The 24,011-nt window shown below is 46.9% G+C and overlaps 1 protein-coding gene and 1 pseudogene across 1 annotated transcript; both read left to right on the forward strand.

The window, feature by feature from the left end:
- The first annotated feature begins 10,774 nt into the window (after positions 1 to 10,774).
- On the forward strand, positions 10,775 to 15,377 carry LOC125628846 (uncharacterized). Its single transcript, XM_048834083.2, has 6 exons — positions 10,775 to 10,926; positions 11,159 to 11,488; positions 12,043 to 12,354; positions 12,989 to 13,111; positions 13,526 to 13,572; positions 14,434 to 15,377. The coding sequence occupies exons 1-6, from the start codon at positions 10,890 to 10,892 to the stop codon at positions 14,527 to 14,529; spliced, it is 945 nt and encodes a 314-aa protein (XP_048690040.2). The 5' UTR covers positions 10,775 to 10,889; the 3' UTR covers positions 14,530 to 15,377.
- A 2,986-nt stretch (positions 15,378 to 18,363) lies between these two features.
- On the forward strand, positions 18,364 to 22,480 carry LOC142070003 (immunoglobulin kappa light chain-like; annotated as a pseudogene).
- Positions 22,481 to 24,011: the final 1,531 nt, after the last annotated feature.

Consider the following 24,011-nt stretch of genomic DNA (forward strand, 5'->3'; position numbering starts at 1 on the left):
AACTCATATTTTAATATCAGTAGTCTTACCTTTCTAATGTGATGGATGTGCCCTCTCTCCCTCGATCCACCAGCCCCCGAGCTGGGACTGGGAAGGAGGGGGGTCTCTCCCCGGCAGCCGCAGCCCTGGAGCTGGGGAAAGTCACCACTTTCTCTGGCCGCTGCAGCCCTGCACGTCCCAAATTCCCCCACCCCCTCTTCTCACCCCACTGCCCCCTCCCATCTACCCCCTAATCCCCCCAAGGCCACCACCTCACCTTACATGTGCGTCTTCTCCAGGGTCCAGGCACCTAATTAGTGGAGCCTCGCCTGCGTGGCTGCACTAATTAGGTGGGTGGCCCTTCATTTTTGTGTGCGGCTGCCCAGGCATGCACCTTGGAAGGAACTATCCGCGGACCACCTGAATGGAGCTCGCGGTCCACTGATGGTCTGCGAACCACAGCTTGAGAACCTCTGCTCTACTCCATATTCATTCTTACAGTCTTTGGGCCAGATTCTGCTCTCCCTGACCCTGGTGTACACCCAGGAGAACTCTGCTGAAGGCAGTGGAGTTACTCTGGGTTTACAGGGGGTCACTGAGAGTAGTAGGTGGCCCTTTGTATTTCATTTGGGGCCAGGTGATGAACCTCTCACTCCCCCTGGGGAGCCGTTATTCACAGCAGGGGTCCCACTGAAGTTCCAGGGACTGCTCACATCTGTAACTTCTCACCCGTGTGGGCACAGGTGTTACAGTCTGACCCTTACTATCTATATTCTGTTATTGGAGGTCTAACCAGCCCTGTGGCTCACCACGAGGGACAGTAAAAATGTGAAAACACTGGCCTGATTGTGATCTAAGTACTGACCCCAAAGCCGCAGCAAAGCCGCCGAGGGTCAGTGCTTGGATGGGAAACCTCCTCCAGTGCAGGACGTGGCTTAACAAACTGAGCAGGTGACTCTGTCGCCCTCAATCAGCAGCAAATGCCCATCCTGCGGAAAGGGAGCGTGAGGGGGTGTTCACCCCCACTAGACCAGAAGGAGTTAATGACGCTGAGAAGGGGCCACTTAAAGGGATAGGCTCCAGCTGAGGGGAACTAGGTGGCCTAAATGAGCCCTGAATGATGATGAGCAGGAGCAGGCATGGCTGGTATAAAGCCAGGAACCTGGCAGCAGAGAAGGGCTGCAGTGAGGAAGGCTACAGTCACTCTCTGGGCATGAGAGAGGGAAAGGAGGAAGCCCAGGGCAGAGGAGAAACCCTGGGGACCCAGGCCCCGAAGGAAGGATTTACCTCGGAGGGTGGTGGAGCAAAAGCCTGAGAGAGGCGGAGTAGGAAAGGAATCGGGGAAGCCCCAGCAAGGCGGGACGTTGCAGACCTTAGCTGCTGACTCAAGAGTCCCTGAACTGGAACCAGGAGCAGAGGACAGGCCGAGGTTCCCCTCCCAGCCACTGGGGAAGTGGCACTGTCAGGGCAGTGGGTTTGGTGATTCCCTGGGACAGTTTGTCCTGTGGCCCTTTGATCCCCTGGCAGGGGGGAAACACCCAGTGACTTGGCCAGAGGGCCAAGGCCTGAAGAGGGAGCAGTCAAGCCAGAAAGAGGAAAGTGCAGAGTCCAGAAGAGCGAGTGGGGCTGCGGCAAGAATGAGATGACAGAAGGGGTATTGGAGCCAGAAGGAGCTAATCCCATGAGCAGCCAGGAGGAGGCGCCCTTCCTGGAATACCTAAGGAAACTGCTTTTCTGACTTCTTGTTAGCCAGTGTGGTGAAACAGAAGTTTTGTTGCTTGTTTGGTATATCTTATGGGAGAATAGCCACCAGTTTTGGGGGGTGTATCTGCCCTATTTCTCAGCAGTTTGTCCTGTATTTGGTATTCTCAGTTGTGGCCCATTGAGGCACGGTTACATATACATTGCAATATTACACCATCCCTAACCTGCAGCCACCTCTGGTGTAGAACCCAGCAGTTCTTTTTTATATCAACAACCCTACGCAACACTTCCGCTAGAAGAGCAGAGAAGAATAAATTTACATGAAACCTCAGAAAATTCAGGAGGCAAAGTGTAGGGTTGGACATTGGCCAGGACACTGGCTCTAGTCCCCTGTTGTTAATGCAGTTTACCTGTGGGATCTGCCTGATAGGTATTTGATTCCCTCTTTGCACAGCTCTCCCTGGTGGATGAAACAAAGGGATAGTTATAGGGCTGTGTGATGAGTGGCTGTGTTCATAGCAGTCAGAGTTATGACTGAATTACGTCTGATGGGGCACTTTCTCCAGAGCAAAATCAACAGCTGGATGAGGAGAAGGATGAAAATACAGGGCAGCTCAGCATGGAACACAATCCTACAATCTCCTGCAGAGAGAAGAGATGCTGAGTATAGAAAACACCTATCAAAACATGGGCTTCTGATCTCTGCATCCCATGCAACTTCATGGGCAAAGGGAGATGTTCCCCGAAGCTCCACACCTGTTGTTCCATGCTCTGTGGAGGTGGTTCTCAACCAGGGGTACGCAAACCTCTGGGGGTACGCAGAGGTCTTCCGGGGGTACATCAACTCCTCTAGATATTTGCCTAATTTTACAACAGACTACATAAAAAGCACTACCGAAGTCTAACAAACTAACAAGCACTACAAACTAAAATTTCAGACAGCCCATGACTTGTTCATACTGCTTTCTATACAATACACTGAAATATAAGTACAATATTTATAATTTATCATTCTATGGTAAAAGTGAGCAAGTCAGCAATTGTTCAGTAATAGTGAGCTGTGACACTTTTCTATATTTGTCTGATTGTGTAAGCAAGTAGCTTTTAAGTGAGGTGCAACTTGGGGGGAACACGAGACAAATCAGGTTCCTGAGAGGGGTACAGTGGTCTGGAAAGGTTGAGAGCTGCTACCCTGCTGTATATGGAGGGAGAGGGAAGTGCGAAGACAGGGAAGAGGGATGATTTAGTTGGTGTTGGTCCCGCTTTGAGCAGGGGGGGACTAGATGACCTCCTGAGGTCTCTTCCAACCCTAATCTTCTATGATTCTATGACCTTGCAAAAGGATCTCTCATTGTTATTCTATCTCTCTCCTTTCCCTCCCACCCCCCCCCCCAATAACTCCACTAATGAGTGGATCATTGAATTTCGTGGTCAGATTCTAGCTGGTTCCCTTTTTCCCAGAACAGGTTTGCTGCAAATGTCGAGGCAATTTAAGAAATTAAAGGGCCTTTCGGAAGGCTGGACACACCCGTCTGTGCCACCTGGAATTCGCTTTGTTCTTAAAGGGTTTGTCTATACAAAATTTTGGCCCTGTAATATTTCCGGCACAGCTTCTCCTGATTCATGAACTGAAATAACCGGTGCTGGTGTAAGGCCCCTTTACACAGTATAACTACATCCACGCAGAGGCTTTTACTGGCATAGCCATGTTAGCAACAATTCACACCACGGCTCAACAGAGTTACCTGATAAGAGTGTAGACCAGCCCTAATCCTTCCGGCCTGCACTGGACATTGTTCCATGGAGCCATTTCAGCCTCAGACCTCCTGCTCCCGTGATGGCTGCAATAGAATCAGGTTATTTAAAGGGGGTGGCACAGAATCCTAGAAGTCAGAGATGGAGACGACCCTGTTACACTGGGTGCCCCCTAACTACCCCCGGCCACTGCAGGATTGTTCCCTATGTTATAATCACGAGTACTTTGTCCAGACCCCTTGATAGGGGCTTCTAACCCTGCCCCTCAGCATCTCTTCCACTATTTGTTAGATCTCGCTGTCAGGAAGCTATTCCTGCCATTCATCCTGCTGTTCCCTCTGTTGATTTCCTTCCCGATGCTCCTAGTTCTTCCCCTTTGGCTCACCCCAAGTGACCCTTCTGTATCCTTGCTGTGCTCGCATGGAGGGGAAGGTTCAGGCTGCTTGACCAGAAAGCCATTTCTCACCACTGGGAGGGTTGAAAAATGAAGGTTTTCAGGAGGGCTGGGGGTGGGAAAGGTGGGTGATGGGGGAGTGACTGTACTTGTCTTCCCCACAACTCAAGCACCCTCTCAATGGTTTCCAAAACCTCTCCTCACTCCCATTGGTTATCATTCACCTGAGCCATCCCGTCTGATTCTGTCTATTCCTCCAGCCTGCAGTAGATGTCACTGACCCACGGTGAGGGATGTAGCATAAATACCCAGGAAGGCAGGTTAGATCGGATGATACGATACTGGACCTGTTTCCCTGGAGACTGTAGCACTGATGCTTCTCCCCGTACTGCTCTCCTTGGCCCTACAAGTGCAGATCATCTCCTGGTTCCACATCTCAGAAGGGATTGTCATTAGGCTCCAAACACTAAAGACTCCATTCTTATCTATGGCTCCAGCACCCATCTGACCTTCAGACGCCTCCTCACCCATGTCCCAGAGAACTGCACTCCAGGGAGGAGAGAAAGCAGAGAGCAGGCAGAGCAGAGGAATGATGGGGGGAAGCTCAGCATCCTCCAGGGCTGAGGGCACCAGGTTGGAAAGTCTCGGCTCGAAGGCATCTAAAAGAGAGTTGAGTCACAGGAGAGTTCGGAAAGAGAGTTTACCGATAGCTGAGCTAGTCCATACCCAGCTCCTACCCCTACCCCAGCCAGTGCAGCATGTTTTAAATGTCTACGACAGCTGGAATAGGCAAAGCCTATGTCTTACACTCCGGCACATCCACTTTCGGAGACTCCCCAGATCCGTCGCTGCTCGGAAGTTTGTCCTGATATGATCTTTGTGGATTATTTACTGAGTTTCGACAGCGTGTTTGGTACAGTACGAAATGCAATGGAAGAACTGCTCAATCTGGTGGTGAGGACACCAGACTGGGAGTCAGGAGCCCTGAGATCTATGCCCAGCCCAGCTCTGCCTTGTTACGTGACCTTGGAGACAAGTTCACTTCCCCCTGTCTGTGCCTCAGTTTCTCCAACTGTAAAATTAGGGAAATGATACTTACCTCCATATGATATTTAGTCCCCTTTGCAAGGCGCTTTGAGATCTACCTAGAAAAAGCCTGATAGAGGAACCATTCTTACTTAGATATAACAGTCAGGCTAAATTTTCTGATTATGTTCATCTCATTAGTCCGAGTTACAGCCTCTAGTAGTGCCTGAAATAATTCCTTGCCTTCCCTTTGATGTGCACACTCTGGAATAATTGCGACCAATGTGGCTCAAATAGATCTAGATCTCACTCGTCGTACACTGAATTATTATATGCAACTCAGACTGTGCTGCTTGAGGCAATGAATATTCCCCTGTATGAACACGTGGGTGGAATCATTTCATGCCGCTTGGTGAATTCCTGGAAAAGAACCTGATTAATATTAAAGTCTTAATAGGATAGCAGGGCAGCTGAAACATACCCATGTCCTAGGCTTGACAGTTTCAGTAGGAAACATCAGCAAGTGTGACTATCAAATCTGATTCCTAATGTAACATCCCAACTAGACGGCAGGGAAATCATAACACCTAGCACTGACATGGTGCTTTTCATCCATAGACCTCCAAGTGCTTTCACCCAGGAGAGTCATTATCCCCATTATAGAGATGAGGAATTGGAGATGCAGAGAAATAAAAGGTTGGATTTTCCAAATATTCCAGCTTTTCAAAATCTGGTTTTTGGTTGGGGTGTTTTAAAAATCTGGCCATGTCTGTAGACATCTAAATGGGAGCTGTTGGGTCTTGGTGTCTTTTGAAAATCTCACCCTAAGTGCCCAGTGACTCAGGAACAAAACCCAGGTCTCCTAATTCCCCACTCGATGGCCTGGGTCACTGCCTGGAACATGGTGCCTTTTCCCACAAATACCTAAGGCTTAACGCTGAAATGGCAATCAGTCACAACCTAGCATTGCGATATCATTATTTTGGCCCATTGGAAACTCACCTGTGACAGTTAGTCTGGTCCCATTCCCAAAGTTCGGATGTGTATATATACAGCAAGGCCACAGTAATGCACCCCAGAGTCACTTCTTTGTACTCTACTGATAATCAGAGAAAATGTGTTTGCCGGAATGTTCACTTTACTGGAGTATTTGCCATTTGAAGGTTGACGCGGAGAACTCTCGTAAATCCATTGTAAACTCGGATGTTCCTTGTACCACAGAACTCTCCGTACTTTACGGAATGGCTACTGTCCAGCTGTGCAGTCTGCCCAGAGGTCAGCCGCACCTGTGCTGGGCTTTGCTGGATTTGTCTCCCTTCTTCCGAGGCAACCACTATACAGAGGAAGAAAGGAGTGGGTTAATACAAGGAGTGGGTTAATACAGTGAGCACTGGACAAGGCTGGACTTTGTCAATACGCTACACAGAGCAGGTGATCAAAGAATAACAAAAAGGTACTTCTCCGTTAAAGATTCATTGTAACTTTTCTCTATTTCTAGCCAATATTTTTGTTAGGTTTCATGCAGCCTGTGCTGGAATTAATGAAAAGTAACAACAAAAGCAAACCTCGGCGTTTAGAACCAATGGGTAGAGAGATTTCCAGTTCCCTGCCTTCATCACCTGTGTGCATTCCCACTTGAGTTGACCCAAATCAATGGTAACAAACTTTTTACTAAATTGTACATGGGAGAGTCTTTTTTAGCAACTTGTATTTCAAATTCTCTTTTTGATCCTTCTGCAGAAAAATACGTCAGCCCCTATGTAATGCATCAGCATGAAGGAAAAGTAGATTTTGCACCCCAATCGAGAATATTAACCAGAAACTATTGTCAAGGTGTTCGTATCTGGCATTCAGGTTGTTTTAATGTAAAAGATTTCATCACCTCTCTTCAGATTTCAACTGATGAACTAAGAGATGTGAATTCCTCTCTCAGCAGGTAGATATTAGCACCCTTTGGAACTGCAGAAGGTCCTCGTGCAGAAAGTTAATAGTTTTTAGTATGGTGGAAAATAAGCATGAAATAAATCAGGATAAAATACTTACTGTGCAAACAGACTAGCATCATCTCAACTATCTGGTGAGACATCTTGTGCCTTTCTTCAGTAAAGAATAGGTGATGTCTGTCTGTCTCACAACACCTGCTAGCTGTAGCTCACGAAAGCTTATGCTCAAATAAATTTGTTAGCCTCTAAGGTGCCACAAGTACTCCTTTTCTTTTTTTAAATTTCAGGGGGTTTTCCTGGTCCTGCTTGCTGTCTGTGGGGAAGTGTGAAATCTGGGCCTAGCAGAAGTCAGTCTGGAAAGAGACAGCCGAGATCAAGGTGGGGTGAGTTGTGCAACTCTCTTTTAAGGAGCAGCCTGCTTTGTCTCTCTCTGGTTTGGGTTCCTTTTTCTTATCATTCTGGATTCGAAGGACTGGGGGTGGGACCCTCTGGCAAAGGAATTGATGGGGTTAGAATATGAAAGTATGGTGGAGTCACCCCACTTTGGGACAATTTGGAGCAAAACCTCCTTTTAGGACACTTATTTCAGATTTGTGCATAATGCACGTTCCATAGTGTAATGTACAAAATTGCTTACAGAGAGAACAAAGTGAAATGCCGACTAAGAGATTCTAAATCCATCCCTTCTAAATCCATCTTTTCTAAACAGTTTTCAGCCACGTAATCTGGAACATGGTTCTCTGAGCAGCCTGTCTTTACCTGGAAATTAAGGGTGAGAGTTGCAAACCTCCATAATCCCTGCAGTGGCTGCTCCTGGCAGGTGAGGCTGGGCCTGGCTCCTAGGCACGGGCCTTGCAACTTGACCGATGTGATCAGAGCCCTCCTCAGGTTTGGCACATCTGTCCCTCCGTTTCCATCTATAGAGCAGCAGAGGAGCCAAACCTGAGCGGCACTGTGATCACGTGGACTAGATGCCAATGCCGGGAGCTGGACCCAGCCCCACGGGGCAGGAGGTGCCTCTGCAGTGTGAGTGCAGGGTGGTCTTGCTGTCCAACCCTCCACGTGCTCCCTGCGCCCTCCTTTTCTTATGGTGGTTTTCCGGTACCTCTGCCTGAAGTTTATTGTCAATTGCCAGGATAAAATTGTAGGCCTAACTGTAGCAGAAATCCTGATTAATTTAGGAGCCAGGTGTCATTTTCAAAAGTGATCTAGGTTTCCAAGTGGTAATCTAAGTCCTGCTGACTTTCAGTGGTATCTAAGCTCACGAGAACCAGATTTCAAGATATTTAGGTGCTTATAGGTGTAGCTGGGTGCCTAGGTGCAAAATCAATGGGAGTTAGACAGCGAAGTCATTGGACACATTTTCAAACACGTCCTAAGATTATTGCCCCCAGTCACACTTAACTCGTACAAATTCCTTTTACACTTGATCTTCTTCTGTACAAGTCTATTAAAAGTCAAGACAAAGTGACTGTAATAGTTTTGATTTTATTTCTACATTATGTTTTATAAATACAAATTGAAACCGATCTTAGAAACCCACAGGCGACAGGACAAAGAGCCATGTTTGCTACAAAGGGCCAATCGTTTAAAAATAGATCAGAACTGGCTGCTCGGAAAGCTGCACTTGCCGCTGTGGTCAGTTTCAGCCCACTTATTTTGCCACTTTTCTTTTGTTTGTTCCGCTACCAAAGCGCTTGGGCGGTTTGTTTTTTTAGGTCTCACTCCCTGCGTTCGGTTACCAAGGAAGTGTAAACTGCTCCCCCCAATTCCTCTGCAGCCAGGGGACGGTTAGAGCAAAGCTAAAGCAGAACAGTCCATGAAATAACTGCAAAAACTGGAATTTACCTTTCAGCAGTGTGAAAGAAAGTAAATGTTACAGCACAAACCAAAGACATTGAGAAAATAGATCAGTCACTAATTATCCGCTGTGCAGCGTTGCCTAGTGGATAGAGCACTGGACAGTGACGTGGGTTCTATTCCCAGCTCTTCTGCTGGGTTATCTTGGGTAAGTCACTTCCCCGCTCTGTGCCTCAGTTTCCCCATCTGTAAAATGGGGATAACGTTACTGACCTCCTTTGTAAAGTGCTTTGGGATCTACTCATGATGTGCCTGGAATTATTATCATAAAGAGGAGCCAAAGAATAGGCACAAGTATGAAAGCCACCCCAATTCTGGCTTCAAGACTAAGCTTGATAAGTTTATGGAGGGGATGGTATGACGGGATAGCCTAATTTTGGCAATTAATTGATCTTTGACTATTAGCGGTAAATATGCCCAATGGCTTGTGATGGGATGTTAGATAGGGTGGGATCTGAGTTACTACAGAGAATTCTTTCCTGGGTGTCTGACTGGTGAGTCTTGTGCACATGCTCAGGGTTTAGCTGATTGCCATATTTGGGGTCGGGAAGGAATTTTTCTCCAGGGCAGACTGGCAGAGGCCCTGGGGGTTTTTTGCCTTCCTCTGCAGCGTGGGGCAGGGGTCACTTGCTGGAGGATTCTCTGCACCTTGAAGTCTTTAAGCCACGAGTTGAGGACTTCAATAGCTCAGACATAGGTCAGGTGTTTGTTACAGGAGTGGGTGGGTGAGATTCTGTGGCTTGCAATGTGCAGGGGGTCAGACTAGATGATCATAATGGTCCCTTCGGACTTTAAAGTCTATGTTTAATCATGGTGTGTTGTGCTGCATGAAGTGTTTGCAATACACCCACGATGCACTTTACAGCCCCACAAACTCTGGGCTGACAAGGCCAGACCCTGCGTTCCTTGTGCATCCAGCACTATTCCACTCAAATCAATAAGAGTTTGGGGTGTGCAAAAATGCAGGAGCAGGAATTGCACAGTTCGGAGGCAGGTGAGAAAGCTTGAGCTGTTCTGGAGTCTGGAAATCCAGCCACAGGGATTTCCTGGTCTCATTTCTCAAGCAAGCCACTGTGAGCATTCAGGATTCACTTAGAACTCCAAGGGCCAGATTCTCAACTTGTGTAAATCAGCATCAGTTCATTGCCTTCGATGGATCGTTGCTGATTTACACCAGCTGAGAATCTGGTCCTAAATTACCGTTCAGTATCGTGTTGTCAAGCAATAAGGCTCAGCGGGGATAAAATACTGAGGCAGCAGGGAGAAGCCCGTTTCTCAGCTGTTCATCACCCGCGGCTGGGGCCACACTTCCAGAAGAGCCCAGCTCCCAATTAGGGGATGTCTACACTGCAGCTGGGGGAGTAGCGGCTCAATGTAGTGCATTGAAAGATAGCGGTGTGGCCACGGCGGCCCAGGTGGCAGCTCGGGCTGACGTCCCAAGTTCAATTCTGCCCGACCTCCTGGACACGAACTCGTAGAGTTGACCCGAGCCACGGCCCATGGCCACTCTGCTATTTTCACCACACTAGCTAGACCAGAGCTAGCGCTTGTGTGTCTACCCGGGCTGGGAACTACCCTGCCAGCTGCAGTGCGGACGCACCCTTCGGCACCTCAATAAGGACCAGATTTGTACAAGTGCTCGGCTCGTTAGACGCCCATTGGAGGCTCATCTCTTGGGAATCCAGCCACAAGTGTGCCAGTGGGGGCTGCTGGGGGATGAGCACAGTTGAAAATTGTGCCGTTTGTTAAGTGTCTATATGGGAGCTGGGCTCTTTAAAAATCTGGCCGCAATGGGGGGTGCTGATCCCTTGGGAAAATCATTTGCAATAGGCAGCAGGGTACAATGCGGTCTACAGAATCGCACCTTTAGCCAGTGTCATATACAGCAGTCTGACCCCATAGAAAGCCCTGGTACCTGCTGTCTCCGCACTAGACATGGTTCTGTGTTGAACTATCTCATGCATATTCTACATTGTGCCACATCCTAATGGTTATTTCGTTCTTCTGAATTGTTCTAATATAACCATATTTGAATCAAATGCAGCAACAGCTGACAAGAAATAGATTGTCCCCAAAGGGTTCTTTAAGAAGCCTCGGTGAAAAGCATCTATCACCACAGCACAACCCCCTCAGCAGTTCCGACCAGGATGTTGGACCCTTTGCACTTGAGCAGCTTACCAGACAGAAACTCTTAGATTTCATCGTTCAGGATATTGTTTGTAACAATCATGCTGTTCACCAAATATCTGCTTTTCTCTTTGCTGGGTAAAGCTTTTGCTTTAGTCATACCATTAAGCTTTAGAATTGAAAAAGGAACCTTTTCAATAAGGCTTTCATGATGTCTGATAGCTTAGGATGCTCTTCCATTTACTTTTGCACAATGTAATCTTGTTGCATTTGTGCTTTTGTTTTAATTCTGAACAATTCAGTTTATTTTGTGCAGATCGTGACTGGCTGAAAATTGACTCTAATAACACACCCTTTTTTATTCCTGCAGTGGTAGAAGTGCAGTTATTTTTGCACCAACTTGAGTCGTTCCTGTTTGTGAACATTAATGATACAGCGAAGATCCAGTGCTCTTCCAAAGAACAATTTTTAGCAGGAAGTATAACAGCTCAGTGGTACAGGAGACGGGAAGGTGAGGCCCCCATGTTAATTAAGAGATGCTCAGATAATCAAAATGTAAATAAAGTTGCTTGCATATCGGAAGGACACAACTTGACACTGGAAATCTACAATGCCCAACGGAATGACTCGGGGGTTTATTACTGTACCAGTTCCTACATCATCTTGACTTTTGGCAATGGATCCACCCTGATTGTTGGAGGTAAGGAAATAGAACTGAATGGTTAGAAATGAAATATAATGACAATGCAGACATAGTTCATGTGCATGTTAAAATGTTAAAAGCTGGTGTGATAGTTTATCAAAGATTGAATTGTTAGAAGACAGACTGTCAGAATCCAAAAGAAGCGAGTAAACTTTGGTTGCTGAAAGAACAGAAAAATATATTTTGCACAAATAAAATATGCAAATAGTGAAAATGCACTCTTGAAGATTTTCTGTCTTCTTCCTGTTCAGGGCACAAGCTGGGAATATTTTAAACCTTAGAGCCATGTTCAAATGACACAATACTTTGCAATTAGGAAATGTTCTTAGGACTGCATCAGTTCCTAAAATAGCACAGAGTTTCCCTTCTGCTAAGTGCAAATATGTGTTTAGTTTGGTCTGGATATCATTTCATTTTTCAGTTTCTTCATATTTTTCTATTGTAAAACACATTTATCCTTTGAGCTACTTTCATCTTCTACGATTAACCCCCTAAATCAAACTGCTGCTCAGCTGAGCATCACACTGAGCTCTGTGCTTTCTCCTGCTCAGACAGTTACACCAGCAGCAGTTGGGTGCTGACTCTGGCTCCATCTCCCCATGGCCTCCTCTCCCCCGGGACGGCTGATCTGGCTTGCGTGGTCCACGGAGTTTCCAACCCAGTCCAAATTTCTTGGAGTTTTTCTGGGGATCTGCAGGAACAGGGTCTGATGCATTCGCTGAAAGCAAAGGATGGCTCCTTTGTGTTCATAAATCACATCAGCGTCCCCATGGACACCTGGACCAGTGGGAAGAATTTCACCTGTGATGTTAAATTCAACTCTTCTGGCAAGAGCGTTAAGAAAATTGCCCGGTATATTGAAGGTGAGTGATTTTATATTAGCTTCTGGGAGTAGAGGGGAGTCAGATAGATAGTCCAGTGAGGTCCTGGTCCATGACTGGGATTCCGAGGCGCTATGATGATTATGACGGTAATTAGACGTTCAAAGTACCTATGGTCCGAGCTTCTTTAATGTAATTTGCAATTAGAGAAAGTTGTGAAGTGTTTGCTAATATGTAGGAGCAGGCAGATCTGCAGAGAATTTTGGGAAAGGAGGAAAGGGGAATTGCAGTGCTCACAGACAGTGATTTTCAATAGAAATTGTCACGCCAACCATAGCTATAAGCACCCTACCAAGTTAAATAATGACTAGTATCAGAGGGAGAAGGGAACAGAGGCACTTAGGTGCAGAGAGCTGTTTCGTGGAGAGGGGTGAAGACAGCTACAGGGAGGATTTTGTAGATGGCAGAAGGTGCAGAGAAGATTCTGATTACAGGGGAAATCATTGGCCTAATGAAAAGGGCACAACAGAGGGAGAAAAGTGCTGAAGGCTCCTGTCGTCTCACTCCTCGGGGGTTAAGGCCCATGGTGAAATGGGGTCAGGAGGGAAGAGCTGGATGTGGTGGCATCACGATCCTCTTGGCTCGAGTCAGCCACTTACTTGTGTCTGTTTTTTAGCTTCCTCCACAGCCTCTGCCAGGGAGTGCTCACTTTACATTGTGCCCCTTGCGGCTGGAGCTGGTCTGCTGCTGCTGGTGGTGTCTCTGAGCCTCGTCTGGACCCTCTGCCCTTCTGCACTAGGTAATAAACACAGCCCAGCCCAGACACTCTCCCGCAGAGAGAAATCCCGCTCCCCTGCTTGCTACTGGGGACTGCAACTGTCCTGTCCAACACACGAACACACTGCAAATGTCACAACTGCCAGCACTGATCTCCGAATGTTTGTTTTCTGAAACTTGAATGTCCTGTGTTGGGAGAACGGCTTTGTTCTCCATGACAAAGGGAGCGATGTGGCAAGGCTTCTCCTGCCCATGGCCCGGGCACCTTGTGTATAGCTCACAAAGAGCACTAGCCTTTCTGACGAGCCCCTCTCATGGTGCCATGCATGGAGATGCCCTGAGCACCCACAGTTCGGATGCACCACTCATCAGTGAACTGCAGCTGGGGGAGTGACCGTGGAAGAGGAACTTTGACTGTTGTCTTTGTTTGTTCCAGGATTCCAGCCCAGGGTCTCAGCACCCCCAGCTTCCGAGGAGAACCAGGTACCTCAAGTTACAAGCGATCTCTGTCTAAATCAATGTGTGCGGTGTTTGTTGTAGCCGTGTTGGTCCCATATTAGAGAGACAAGGTGGGTGAGGTAATATCTTTTATTAGACCAGCTACTCTTGGGGAGGAAGACACATGTTAGCGTTTACACAGAGCTCCTCTTCAGGTCTGGAACACATACTCAGACTGTCAGTCAATGTGTCTCTCAGCCATTTCCAGTCCCTCAGTCCAACTTCATAGATTTCACACTTAAACTGATTGATCTTGAAGCAAAGGTGAAAGTCAGGTCTAGCTGTTGGAGTAGCAGAAGGGGAAGAAGGAGCTTTAGTGCTACCTCTGGTACCAATTTACTGTGGGATAGTGGGCAAGTCACTTCCTGCTCTGTGACTCAGTTTCCCCATATATAAAAACTAGACTTACTGCGCAAGAATGAGGAGAACTTTAATGTTCTATTGTTACTGACCATACCCTTTACGGGGTTTTTGTGTGCAACTGGGAACATTTTGGAATTTAAAAGATAAAGAGCTATAAAAAATTATATTTGTAAAGCACATGAAGATTTTCCAGTGAAAGGTGTTAAGGACCTGATCCAAAGCTTATTGACCTCAGTAGGAGACTGTCCATTTATATGGGGTTTGGATCTGGCAAGTTATTGTCAGTAGTTGAGTTCTTAAAATCAGAATCCAGCGCTGGTTTCAATTCTGATAACACGCACAATTTGTAGGAGAAGTAGGAGAATCAGAGATGAGAGGGAATATTTCATCAGACTAAAATCACTTGGATGTTCAGTTCTGTCTCACTCTACATCCCTTCATTTTACAAGGAGGAGGCTAATTTTACTAACTGTCGCCAAACAGGATGGAATCTTATACTCTCATCTGGATTTTGATTCACGGAATCGCAACAGGCGCACGATGCAGCCATTGGCCAGAGGGAAACGTGTAAAAGCCTGAACTGTCTCATGCAGGGGAATCCGCACGTGGGAACTGATGGCTGGTTCTCTGCTGATCAGACGTAGCAGCCGGAAGAAAGCTCTGTCTGTCGCCTTTTGTACTTATTTTCTCCACTTCTCTGTTTAGAATAAAATGCTCAGAAGATCCCCACAGGGTCCAGCCTCATCAGGTGGGAAATCTCCTTTTGGGATATAAAGGCATCATGGTGTAGATGACTTTCTTTACACGTCACTTGTATATTAGTTTGGAAGCTCTTTGGGGCAGGGACTGTCTCTTTGTTCTGTGTTTGTTCTGCGCCTAGCACCATGGGGCCCTGGTCCATATCTGGAGCTCCTGGAAGGAAAGGTAATACAATCATCATCCTCCCTGCATCTGTTTAGGGACCCGGACACAGTTAAATGGCTGCAGCTCCCCTGCACAGAGTGAGGCCAGATGGCAGGAGCCGGCAGAAGGGACGTGCAGCCCCTGTATACTCCATAGCTCCCAGCTCCCCTGATCATCAGCAGGCGCATGCTCCCTTTGCAGTAAGGTTACATGGACGTGCCGTGGGATTGGGAAGGGGAAAGATGATGCGGGAGGAGCTGGGAGGGATGAGAATCTCTTCCCAGGCCACTGCGGGAGCTGCTACTCCAGTGCTTCCTCTGCAGGCTGCTGCTTTCCCCCATGGGCGAGATTCACAGATCCCCATGCGCCAGCCCCTCTGCGCCATCTAACGAGAACAACACGTTACCGATGACTGGAGCTCTCCTGGTGCCTGAGCCTGCTCGCGCTGCCTGTTTGCATCACAACTTGCTGTTGTTCAAACTGTCATTCGAACTGTCACTCATTAAAAAGGGACGACAATCCTATTAGTGAGGTTTGTGTTGTCTTTATTACCTGTTCAATGCATGAAGCTCAGCTTATTGTGTAATAAGAAAGATGACCTCTTAAATCCCTTGGGCCAGATTCTGCTCTGGTTTGCAGCAGTATAAATCTGGAGGAGCTCTGTTGCAGTCAGTGGAGTTACTCCGGATTTACACCGGTGTCTCTGACAGCAGAATCCGGTCCTTTCTATCCCACTGAGCATCTGTGTTTCTTTTGATGGATGATACAACAAATGTGTTACACAGAACTTGTTGCACGCAGACACCTTCAAACATGACAGATGGTGATCAATTGTTCTTCATTTCCACTAAAGGCAGGACAAGTTATGGGCTTAACCTGCAGCACGGCAGATTTAGGTTAAATGGTAGGAAAAACTTTCTAACTCTCAGGGGAGTTCAGCTCTGGAACTGGCTTCCAAGGGAGGTTGTGGAATCCCCGTCATTGGCAGGTTGAACAAACACCTGTGAGGATGGCCTAGCTTTACTTGTCCAGACCCCCGTGCTGAGGCAGGACCTTGAGGACTTTTCAACTTCTCCTACAGCCTGACATTTCTATGATGCTCTGAATGCCAATAAAAATGAATAACTAAGGGCCTGAATCTGATCTCAGGTTACCCTGAGTACTGAACCCAACTGGGCTGCAGGAGGGCCCAGATTTCTATTATGACTTCAAACTGAGGTCTTGAATGAATGGTGACTTGAAGTCACTGAGGATGCTTTCAGCAAGACAAGAGCAGCTGGCTCTGGTTCCTTGACCAACTTCCCATGTGGGTAATTATGAGAGCTGGTCAGGTCTTTAGAAGGAACATTTCTTTGTCAGAAAATGCCCACTTGTTGAAATGTAGTGGTTTTTTTTTCCATAGGAAAAGGGTGAGCTTTGAATTTTTTGACTTTACAAAAAGTTTCAAAATTGACAAATGAAACCTTCCAGTTCTCCAATTCAAAATGACGCCTTGCTTAGAAGTTTAAGCTAGTTATTGCTGAAATAAAATTTAACATAGTCCAAATTTTATATGGTCATAATTGAAAGGAAACATTTCAAAATTATTAAAACAAAACGCTTCCTTTCATCCAAACCCAGAATGATTTTTTTTCCAGGAAAATATTTGAGATTTTGATTATTTCATCCTAGTTCATGACAGGAAAAGTTTTCAATATCTTGAAAATTTGTGTGGGATGGGAAATCCATTTTCTGCCCAGCCCTGGTAATTACATTAGTGTAAAATGTAGCTGTAGTTGGCTATATTGCTCCTTTTCACTTCCTACCCTAAGCCACTGTGCAGGGCTGCTGTGGGGCTGTCAAACAGCTGCCCCACTCCACCCCCACAGTGCATGAAGATATTTCTATACACAGAATAAGGGCCCAATCCTGCCTGGTGCTGAGGCACCTCCTGTGATGTGCTGGGCAGACACAACACTCTGCAAAGTCAAGGGGAATGGTGGGTGCTCAGCTGCTTTTAGGATCAGCGCCTAAGTCCAGTTCCTTAAAGCAATTTACATTGTAAAGCATTGTGTTTGGATCCCTTGAGCAGTAAATAAAGCATTGTGCTGTTGTCAGTCAGTGTTCCTTGGAGGTTTATAACAGGCGCTTTCTTTTATATGGGACTTTGCTGGGCAGACTTTGTGCTTGAATAGCGTTATGATTTCTATGGTCTCATCTTTACTGCCACTGACAACATTCAGCCCCTTAACAGCAAGCCTGGGGACCTGATTCTCATCTGCATTAAGCCCTTTTCCACCATGGTAAAGCACAGGGGCCTGGAAGTGGCTGTCAGTGTAATTTCTGCTCCTCTAAACTCCTCGTTCCATTGGGGCAAAGGGGAAGCGGTGTAATTGTGAGTAATGCCCTTGGGCTAGAAATCAGGCAGAATCTTGGCCGGTCCAGTCGTCCTTCGTCAGGCCAATCTCCTGCTTCCACGTAACACTGCGTCAGTCAGGGACTGCAGGATTTAGCCCGGGTCATGCCCCAACCATGGGAGGGAGGGAGTGAAAGGGAAGGCAGGAAGAAGGTAGATGGTCCCCAGCATTAGAGCGTTGCTGGGAAGGGGGTTGTAACCGATCGATCCCCCCTTTGCCAGTGGAGCTGCAGCCAGTCAGTCCAGTCTCAGAAAATGGAGTAGGGTCTAAGGAGACGTGGACAACTAACCGAGGGAATCTGGCCTTTTCTGAGCCAATGGCTCTATTCGCTAGCCCATGTTGCCCTCTATTGTCAGCTGTTTCAGAAGGGTCACTGATAGATGCACTTTCCTTTTTGTGCAGCCAGACGCAGCTTTTTAACCAGCCCCGTTCAGTTTGTTTTTAGCCAGTTTATTGATAGATCCAAGCGGAGGCCCTTAACTTCCATTGACTTCAGTAGGAGTGAGGCTCCTAACCCAACTAGCCATGTTTGAAAATCCCGCGAGGCACCTCTCTGCTTTATAGTCACTGAAATACTTTTGACCATCTGGCCCTAAGTCACTGCTGAGAATGGGACTTGTACTCTTGAAAATTGCATTCCACATTGTCTTATTTCTCAGATGTCAGAGCTTTCGGTGTGATGATTTAAGGTACAATTAAAGTCCTCCAAGACAAGATGCCAAACAGTCATTACATATCTGTGTTGTACCAGCCAGAAAGATGATACCTTAAACCAAACATGGAAGACCGGGCAGAGACTTACATTGGGAGTCTCAGAAGACCTTAGTTGATTTAGCAGCATTCTCCTTTGAAAGTCAAAGGGACTTGTGCTCTGAAGTCATGGTGATTTGTTTCTATAGATCATCCATATTCTGGATGTTTAAATTTATTCTCAATTATTATAATACACCCCTGAGCCACTACAATGCAGAGAAATTCTACAAGATATGCTGTAGCCTCTTTAACCCACCCCTCTAGTATCTATCACCACAGCACACCCTCCTTGGAGGCGTTCCTCACTGGACATAACCAAGACACTGTACACAGTCACTGCATCAGTGCACTGGGCGTCAGCCTTTGGGCCAGTGTGTCAGGATTTTGTTCTACTTGTTTAATGAAAATGATCTTTGCCGAGTATCTGGTTTTATCTTCCTTAGGTAAAACTTCTGCATTAAGCTTTGGAATTGAGAGAACAGCCTCTTCAGTAGGACACCAGTGTTAACTATGATATGTTTTCAAGCTTTAGCTGCATTTTAATAGCAGGTTATTTTAGCATTTAGGCTGCAGAGCACAAGTGTTATCAGATTAAATAAATTCTAGTGCTGAGCTATCCATTCCATCTGTGGCAGTTGGAGACCTGACGGACACTGACTAGAACAATATTTTATTTCCCCAGTGCTAGGAGTGCAGTTATTTCTGCACCAGACTCGGCGGATCCAGTTTGTTGAAGTTAATGACACCGCCAAGATCCACTGTTCTTCCACAGAAAACTGGAAAGGAGGAGGATGGAAGGTGTTTTGCTATTTCAGAAGAGAAGGTGAGACACCAACATGCATTTAGCACTGTTGGGATGATCAAAATCAAAGTAAATTTGCTTGCAAACATGAGACGCACAGCTCGACACTGGAAATCAGCACTATCCAAAAGACGGAGTCTGGCATTTACTACTGTGCATATAAATACAGCAGCTACCTGATCTTCGGGAATGGATCCACGCTGATTGTTGGAGGTAAGGAACCATATAGCTTGTTTAAGGAGACTAATAATTGGTTAACAACACATATTTCATGTTCCTATTAAAATGAAACAAGATACCATAGCTATTGATGAATGGTTCAAAGGAAAGAATGCTTTAATGCAAACAGTTCAGCTAAACATGAAATACTATGGGTACAGAAGGGATATAATACACATACATTTTATAAGTAAAAATGTTAAAACTTGAAAGTGCCAAAAATAAATTAAATTATTGAAGTTTCTCTATGACTGTTCAGAGCACCCACGAGAGGAATATTTCTAACCTAAGAGCCACGACTGCATGAAACTATATGTTGAGTTAATGAAATGTTTATATATGGGGCAAAGCGATGAACCTCTCACTCCCACTTGGGAGCTCTTACTCACAGCGGGAGTCCCACTGAAGTTCACACTAAATTTGCCACCTCCTTCTGCTCAGACAGTTATACCAAGAGCAGCTGGGTGATGCTTCTGGTCCCATTTCCACGTGACAGTCAAGTCACTGGGACAGCGAATCTGGCTTGTGTGATCCATGGAGTGTCCAGCCCGGTCCATGTTTCCTGGAGCGTTTCTGGGGAGCTGCAGGAACAGGGACTGACGTGCTCATTGAAAGCAAAGGATGGATCTTTAACCCTCATAAATCACATCAGCGTCCCCATGGACACCTGGACCAGTGGGAAGAATTTCACCTGTGAAGTCAAATTCAACTCTTCCGGCAGCAGTGTGAAGAAAAGTACCAGGTATTCTGCAGGTGAGTGATACGATATTAGAGACTAAGGGAGACTCAGATGTGAAATAGGGGTGAAGTGGCCACAATCAGAGCTGCTTCTACGTAGCTCAGATCTCTACTGCAGCTTTCACCCAGATTGTACATATAAAGTACTGTATAGACTTAAAAAATAATATATCTCATGAGTAAAGGGGAATTGAGAGGCATTTGGGAAGAGAGATGTGTTCCAGAGAGATATGCAAGGTGATGGAGAGGCGGTGAGGTGAGGTGAGACCTGGAGGGAGGATTTTGTAGATGGCACAAGGTCCAGAGAAAATTCTGATTACAGGGGAAAGAATTCACCTGTGGGAAAGGGGGCAACACAGAGGGTGAAAGGTGCTGAAGGCTTCTGTAGCCTCACTCCTCGGGGGTTAAGACCTGTGGTGAAATGGGGTCAGGAGGGAAGAGCTGGATGTGGTGGCATCACGACCCTCTTGGCTCAAGTCAGCCACCTACTTGTGTCTGTTTGTTCGCTTCCTCCACAGCCCCTGCCAGCGAGTGCTCACATTACATTGTGCCCCTTGCGGCTGGAGCTGGTCTGCTGGTGGTGGTGGTGTCTCTGAGCCTCGTCTGGACCCTCTGCCCTTCCACGCTAGGTAATAAACACAGCTCAGCCCAGCCCAGCCCAGCTCAGACCCTCTCCCTTAGGGAGAAATCCTACTCCCCTGCTTGCTACTGGGGACTGCAACTGTCCTGTCCAACACATGAACACGCTGCAAATGTCACAACTGCCAGCACTGATCTCCAAATGTTTGTTTTCCGAAACTTGAATTTCCTGTGTCGGGAGAACGGCTTTGTTCTCCGTGACAAAGGGAGCGATGTAGAAAGGCTTCTACTGCCCCTTGTCTATAGTTCACAAAGAGCACTAGCCTGTCTGATGAGCCTCTATCCACGTGCCATGCATGGTGGTGCACTGGGTACCCACAGCTCGGATGCACCACTCGTCAGTGAACTGCAGCTGGGGGGTGACCGTGGAAGAGGAACTTTGACTGTTGTCTTTGTTTGTTCCAGGATTCCAGCCCAGGGTCTCAGCACCCCCAGCTTCCGAGGAGCCCCAGGTACGGCTCTTTGCAAACTGTCTCTGTGTAAATCAACGTGTCTGTCTCAGGCATTTCTAATCCATCCATCAACTTCATATATTTAGTAATTAAACTGGTTATTCTGGAAGGAGGAGGTGAAAGCGAGATCTAGCTGTTGGAGTAGTTGAAAGGGAGCAAAGAGCCTTACTGCTAACTCTGGTACCAATTTACTGTGGGATAGTGGGGAAGTCACTTACTGCTCTGTGACTGTTTCCCCATGTGTAAAATATGGATAACTAGACTTACTGCTCAAGGGTGATGGGAAGTTTGATGTTTTATTGTTCCTGACTGTGCCCTTTACAGGGTTTTTGTGTGGAGCTGGGAACATTTTTGGCACTTATAAGATAAAGAACTTTGAGAAATTATATTTGCAAAGCACATGAAGATTTTCCAGTGACAGGTGCTGTGGCCCTGATCCAAACCTCAGTGACCTCAATAGGAGACTGTCCATTAACATGGGGTTTAGATCTGGCAAAATATTGTCAGTAGCTGAGTTCTTAAATTCAGAATCCAGCGCTGGTTTCCATTCTGATAACACGCACAGCTAACAGGACAAGCAGGAGCATCGGAGATGAGACGGGATTTTTCATCAGACTAAACTCACTTGGATGTTCGGTTCTGTCTCAGCTTGTGTCCCTTCATTTTACAAGGAGGTGGCTCATGTTACTAATTGTCGCCAAACAGGATGGAATCTTATACGCTCATCTGGATTTTGATTCACGGAATCGTGACGGGCGCACGATGCAGCGATTGGCCAGAGGGAAACATGTAAAAGCCTGAACTGTCTAATGCAGGGGAATCCACACGTGGGAACTGATGTCTGGTTCTCTGCTGATCGGACGTAGCAGCCGGAAGAAGGCTCTGCCTGTTTTCGTCTCCTTTCTTTTTTATTTTCTCCACTTCTCTGTTTAGAATAAAAAGCTCAGACGATCCCCACAGACTCCAGCCTCATCAGGTGGGAAATCTCCTTTTAGGATATAATTATAAAGGAATCAGGGTGTAGATGACTTTACACGTCACGTGTGTATTAGATTGGGACCTCTTTGGGGCAGGGACTGTCTCTTTGTTTTGTGTGCAGCGCCTAGAACCATGGGGCCCTGGTCCATAACCAGGACTCCTGGGTGCTATGGTAACACAATCATTATCATCCTCATCCTCCTCTCATCTGCACAGGGATCCAGACACAACTGAATGGCTTCAGCTGCCCTGCACAGAGTGAGGCCGGGTGGCAGGAGCGTGAAGAGGGGATGTGCTGCCCCAGTGTATGCCACGGCTCCCCTGGCCCCCAGCAGGCACATGCTCCCTTTGCAGAAACGCTACATGGACGTGCAATGGGATTGGGAAGGGGAAGGATGGATGCAGGAGCTGGGAGGGGTGAGAATCTCTCCCCAGGCCAGGGCTGGAGCTGCTAGTCCAGTGCTTCCTCTGGAGCAGTGTTTCTCAACGACCCGTCTGTGGACCAGTGATGATGAGATTACTGGTTCTGTGGATGAAGGGAAAGCAGTGGATGTATTGTTTCTTGACTTTAGCAAAGCTTTTGACACGGTCTCCCACAGTATTCTTGTCAGCAAGTTAAGGAAGTATGGGCTGGATGAATGCACTACAAGGTGGGTAGAAAGCTGGCTAGATTGTCGGGCTCAACGGGTAGTTATCAATGGCTCCATGTCTAGTTGGCAGCCGGTATCAAGTGGAGTGCCCCAAGGGTCGGTCCTGGGGCCGGTTTTGTTCAATATCTTCATAAATGATCTGGAGGATGGTGTGGATTGCACTCTCAGCAAATTTGCGGATGATACTAAACTGGGAGGAGTGGTAGATACGCTGGAGGGGAGGGATAGGATACAGAAGGACCTAGACAAATTGGAGGATTGGGCCAAAAGAAATCTGATGAGGTTCAATAAGGATAAGTGCAGGGTCCTGCACTTAGGACGGAAGAACCCAATGCACAGCTACAGACTAGGGACCGAATGGCTCGGCAGCAGTTCTGCGGAAAAGGACCTAGGGGTGACAGTGGACGAGAAGCTGGATATGAGTCAGCAGTGTGCCCTTGTTGCCAAGAAGGCCAATGGCATTTTGGGATGTATAAGTAGGGGCATAGCGAGCAGATCGAGGGACGTGATCGTTCCCCTCTATTCGACATTGGTGAGGCCTCATCTGGAGTACTGTGTCCAGTTTTGGGCCCCACACTTCAAGAAGGATGTGGATAAATTGGAGAGAGTCCAGCGAAGGGCAACAAAAATGATTAGGGGTCTGGAACACATGAGTTATGAGGAGAGGCTGAGGGAGCTGGGATTGTTTAGCCTGCAGAAGAGAAGAATGAGGGGGGATTTGATAGCTGCTTTCAACTACCTGAAAGGGGGTTCCAAAGAGGATGGCTCTAGACTGTTCTCAATGGTATCAGATGACAGAACGAGGAGTAATGGTCTCAAGCTGCAGTGGGGGAGGTTTAGATTGGATATTAGGAAAAACTTTTTCACTAAGAGGGTGGTGAAACACTGGAATGCGTTACCTAGGGAGGTGGTAGAATCTCCTTCCTTAGAGGTTTTTAAGGTCAGGCTTGACAAAGCCCTGGCTGGGATGATTTAACTGGGAATTGGTCCTGCTTCGAGCAGGGGGTTGGACTAGATGACCTTCTGGGGTCCCTTCCAACCCTCATATTCTATGATTCTATGATTCAGTGCCAGTCCCTGAGATCTCCCTGACACAGTTTAGGAAGGCAGCCAGGCGGGCCCTGGTACCCAAAAGGCTGCGAAACGCTGCTCTAGAGTCTGCTGGTTTTCCCCAAAGGCGAGATCCACAGAGCCCTATGTTCCAGCCCCTCTGCGCCATCTAATAACAACACGTTATCAATGACTGGAGCTCTCCTGGTGCCTGAGCCTGCTCACGCTGCCTGTTTGCATCACAACTTGTTGTTGGTCAAGCTGTCGTTCAAACTGTCACTCATTAAAAAGACCCAGAATTGATGTTCGTGTGTCTTGCCTTTTTTATCTGTTCAATGCATCAAGCTCAGCTTATTGTGTAATAAATAAGGTGATCTCTTAAATTCTTTGGGCCAGATTCTGCTCTGGTTTACAGCAGTGTAAATCTGGAGGAGCTCTGTTGCAGTCAGTGGAGTTACTCTGGATTTACTCCGGAGTCTCT

This window comes from Caretta caretta, chromosome 24 (assembly GCF_965140235.1).
Source record: "Caretta caretta isolate rCarCar2 chromosome 24, rCarCar1.hap1, whole genome shotgun sequence".
Lineage (NCBI taxonomy): Eukaryota > Metazoa > Chordata > Testudines > Cheloniidae > Caretta > Caretta caretta.

What these genes read in the sequence shown, in the direction of transcription:
- LOC125628846 (XM_048834083.2), top strand. Translation starts at nt 10,890, where the DNA reads ATGCTGTTCACCAAATATCTGCTTTTCTCTTTGCTGG. An exon ending in AATTGCCCGGTATATTGAAG is followed by an intron (nt 12,355 to 12,988) that starts GTGAGTGATTTT and finishes TCTGTTTTTTAG; the next exon opens with CTTCCTCCACAGCCTCTGCC. An exon ending in CCTCTGCCCTTCTGCACTAG is followed by an intron (nt 13,112 to 13,525) that starts GTAATAAACACA and finishes TGTTTGTTCCAG; the next exon opens with GATTCCAGCCCAGGGTCTCA.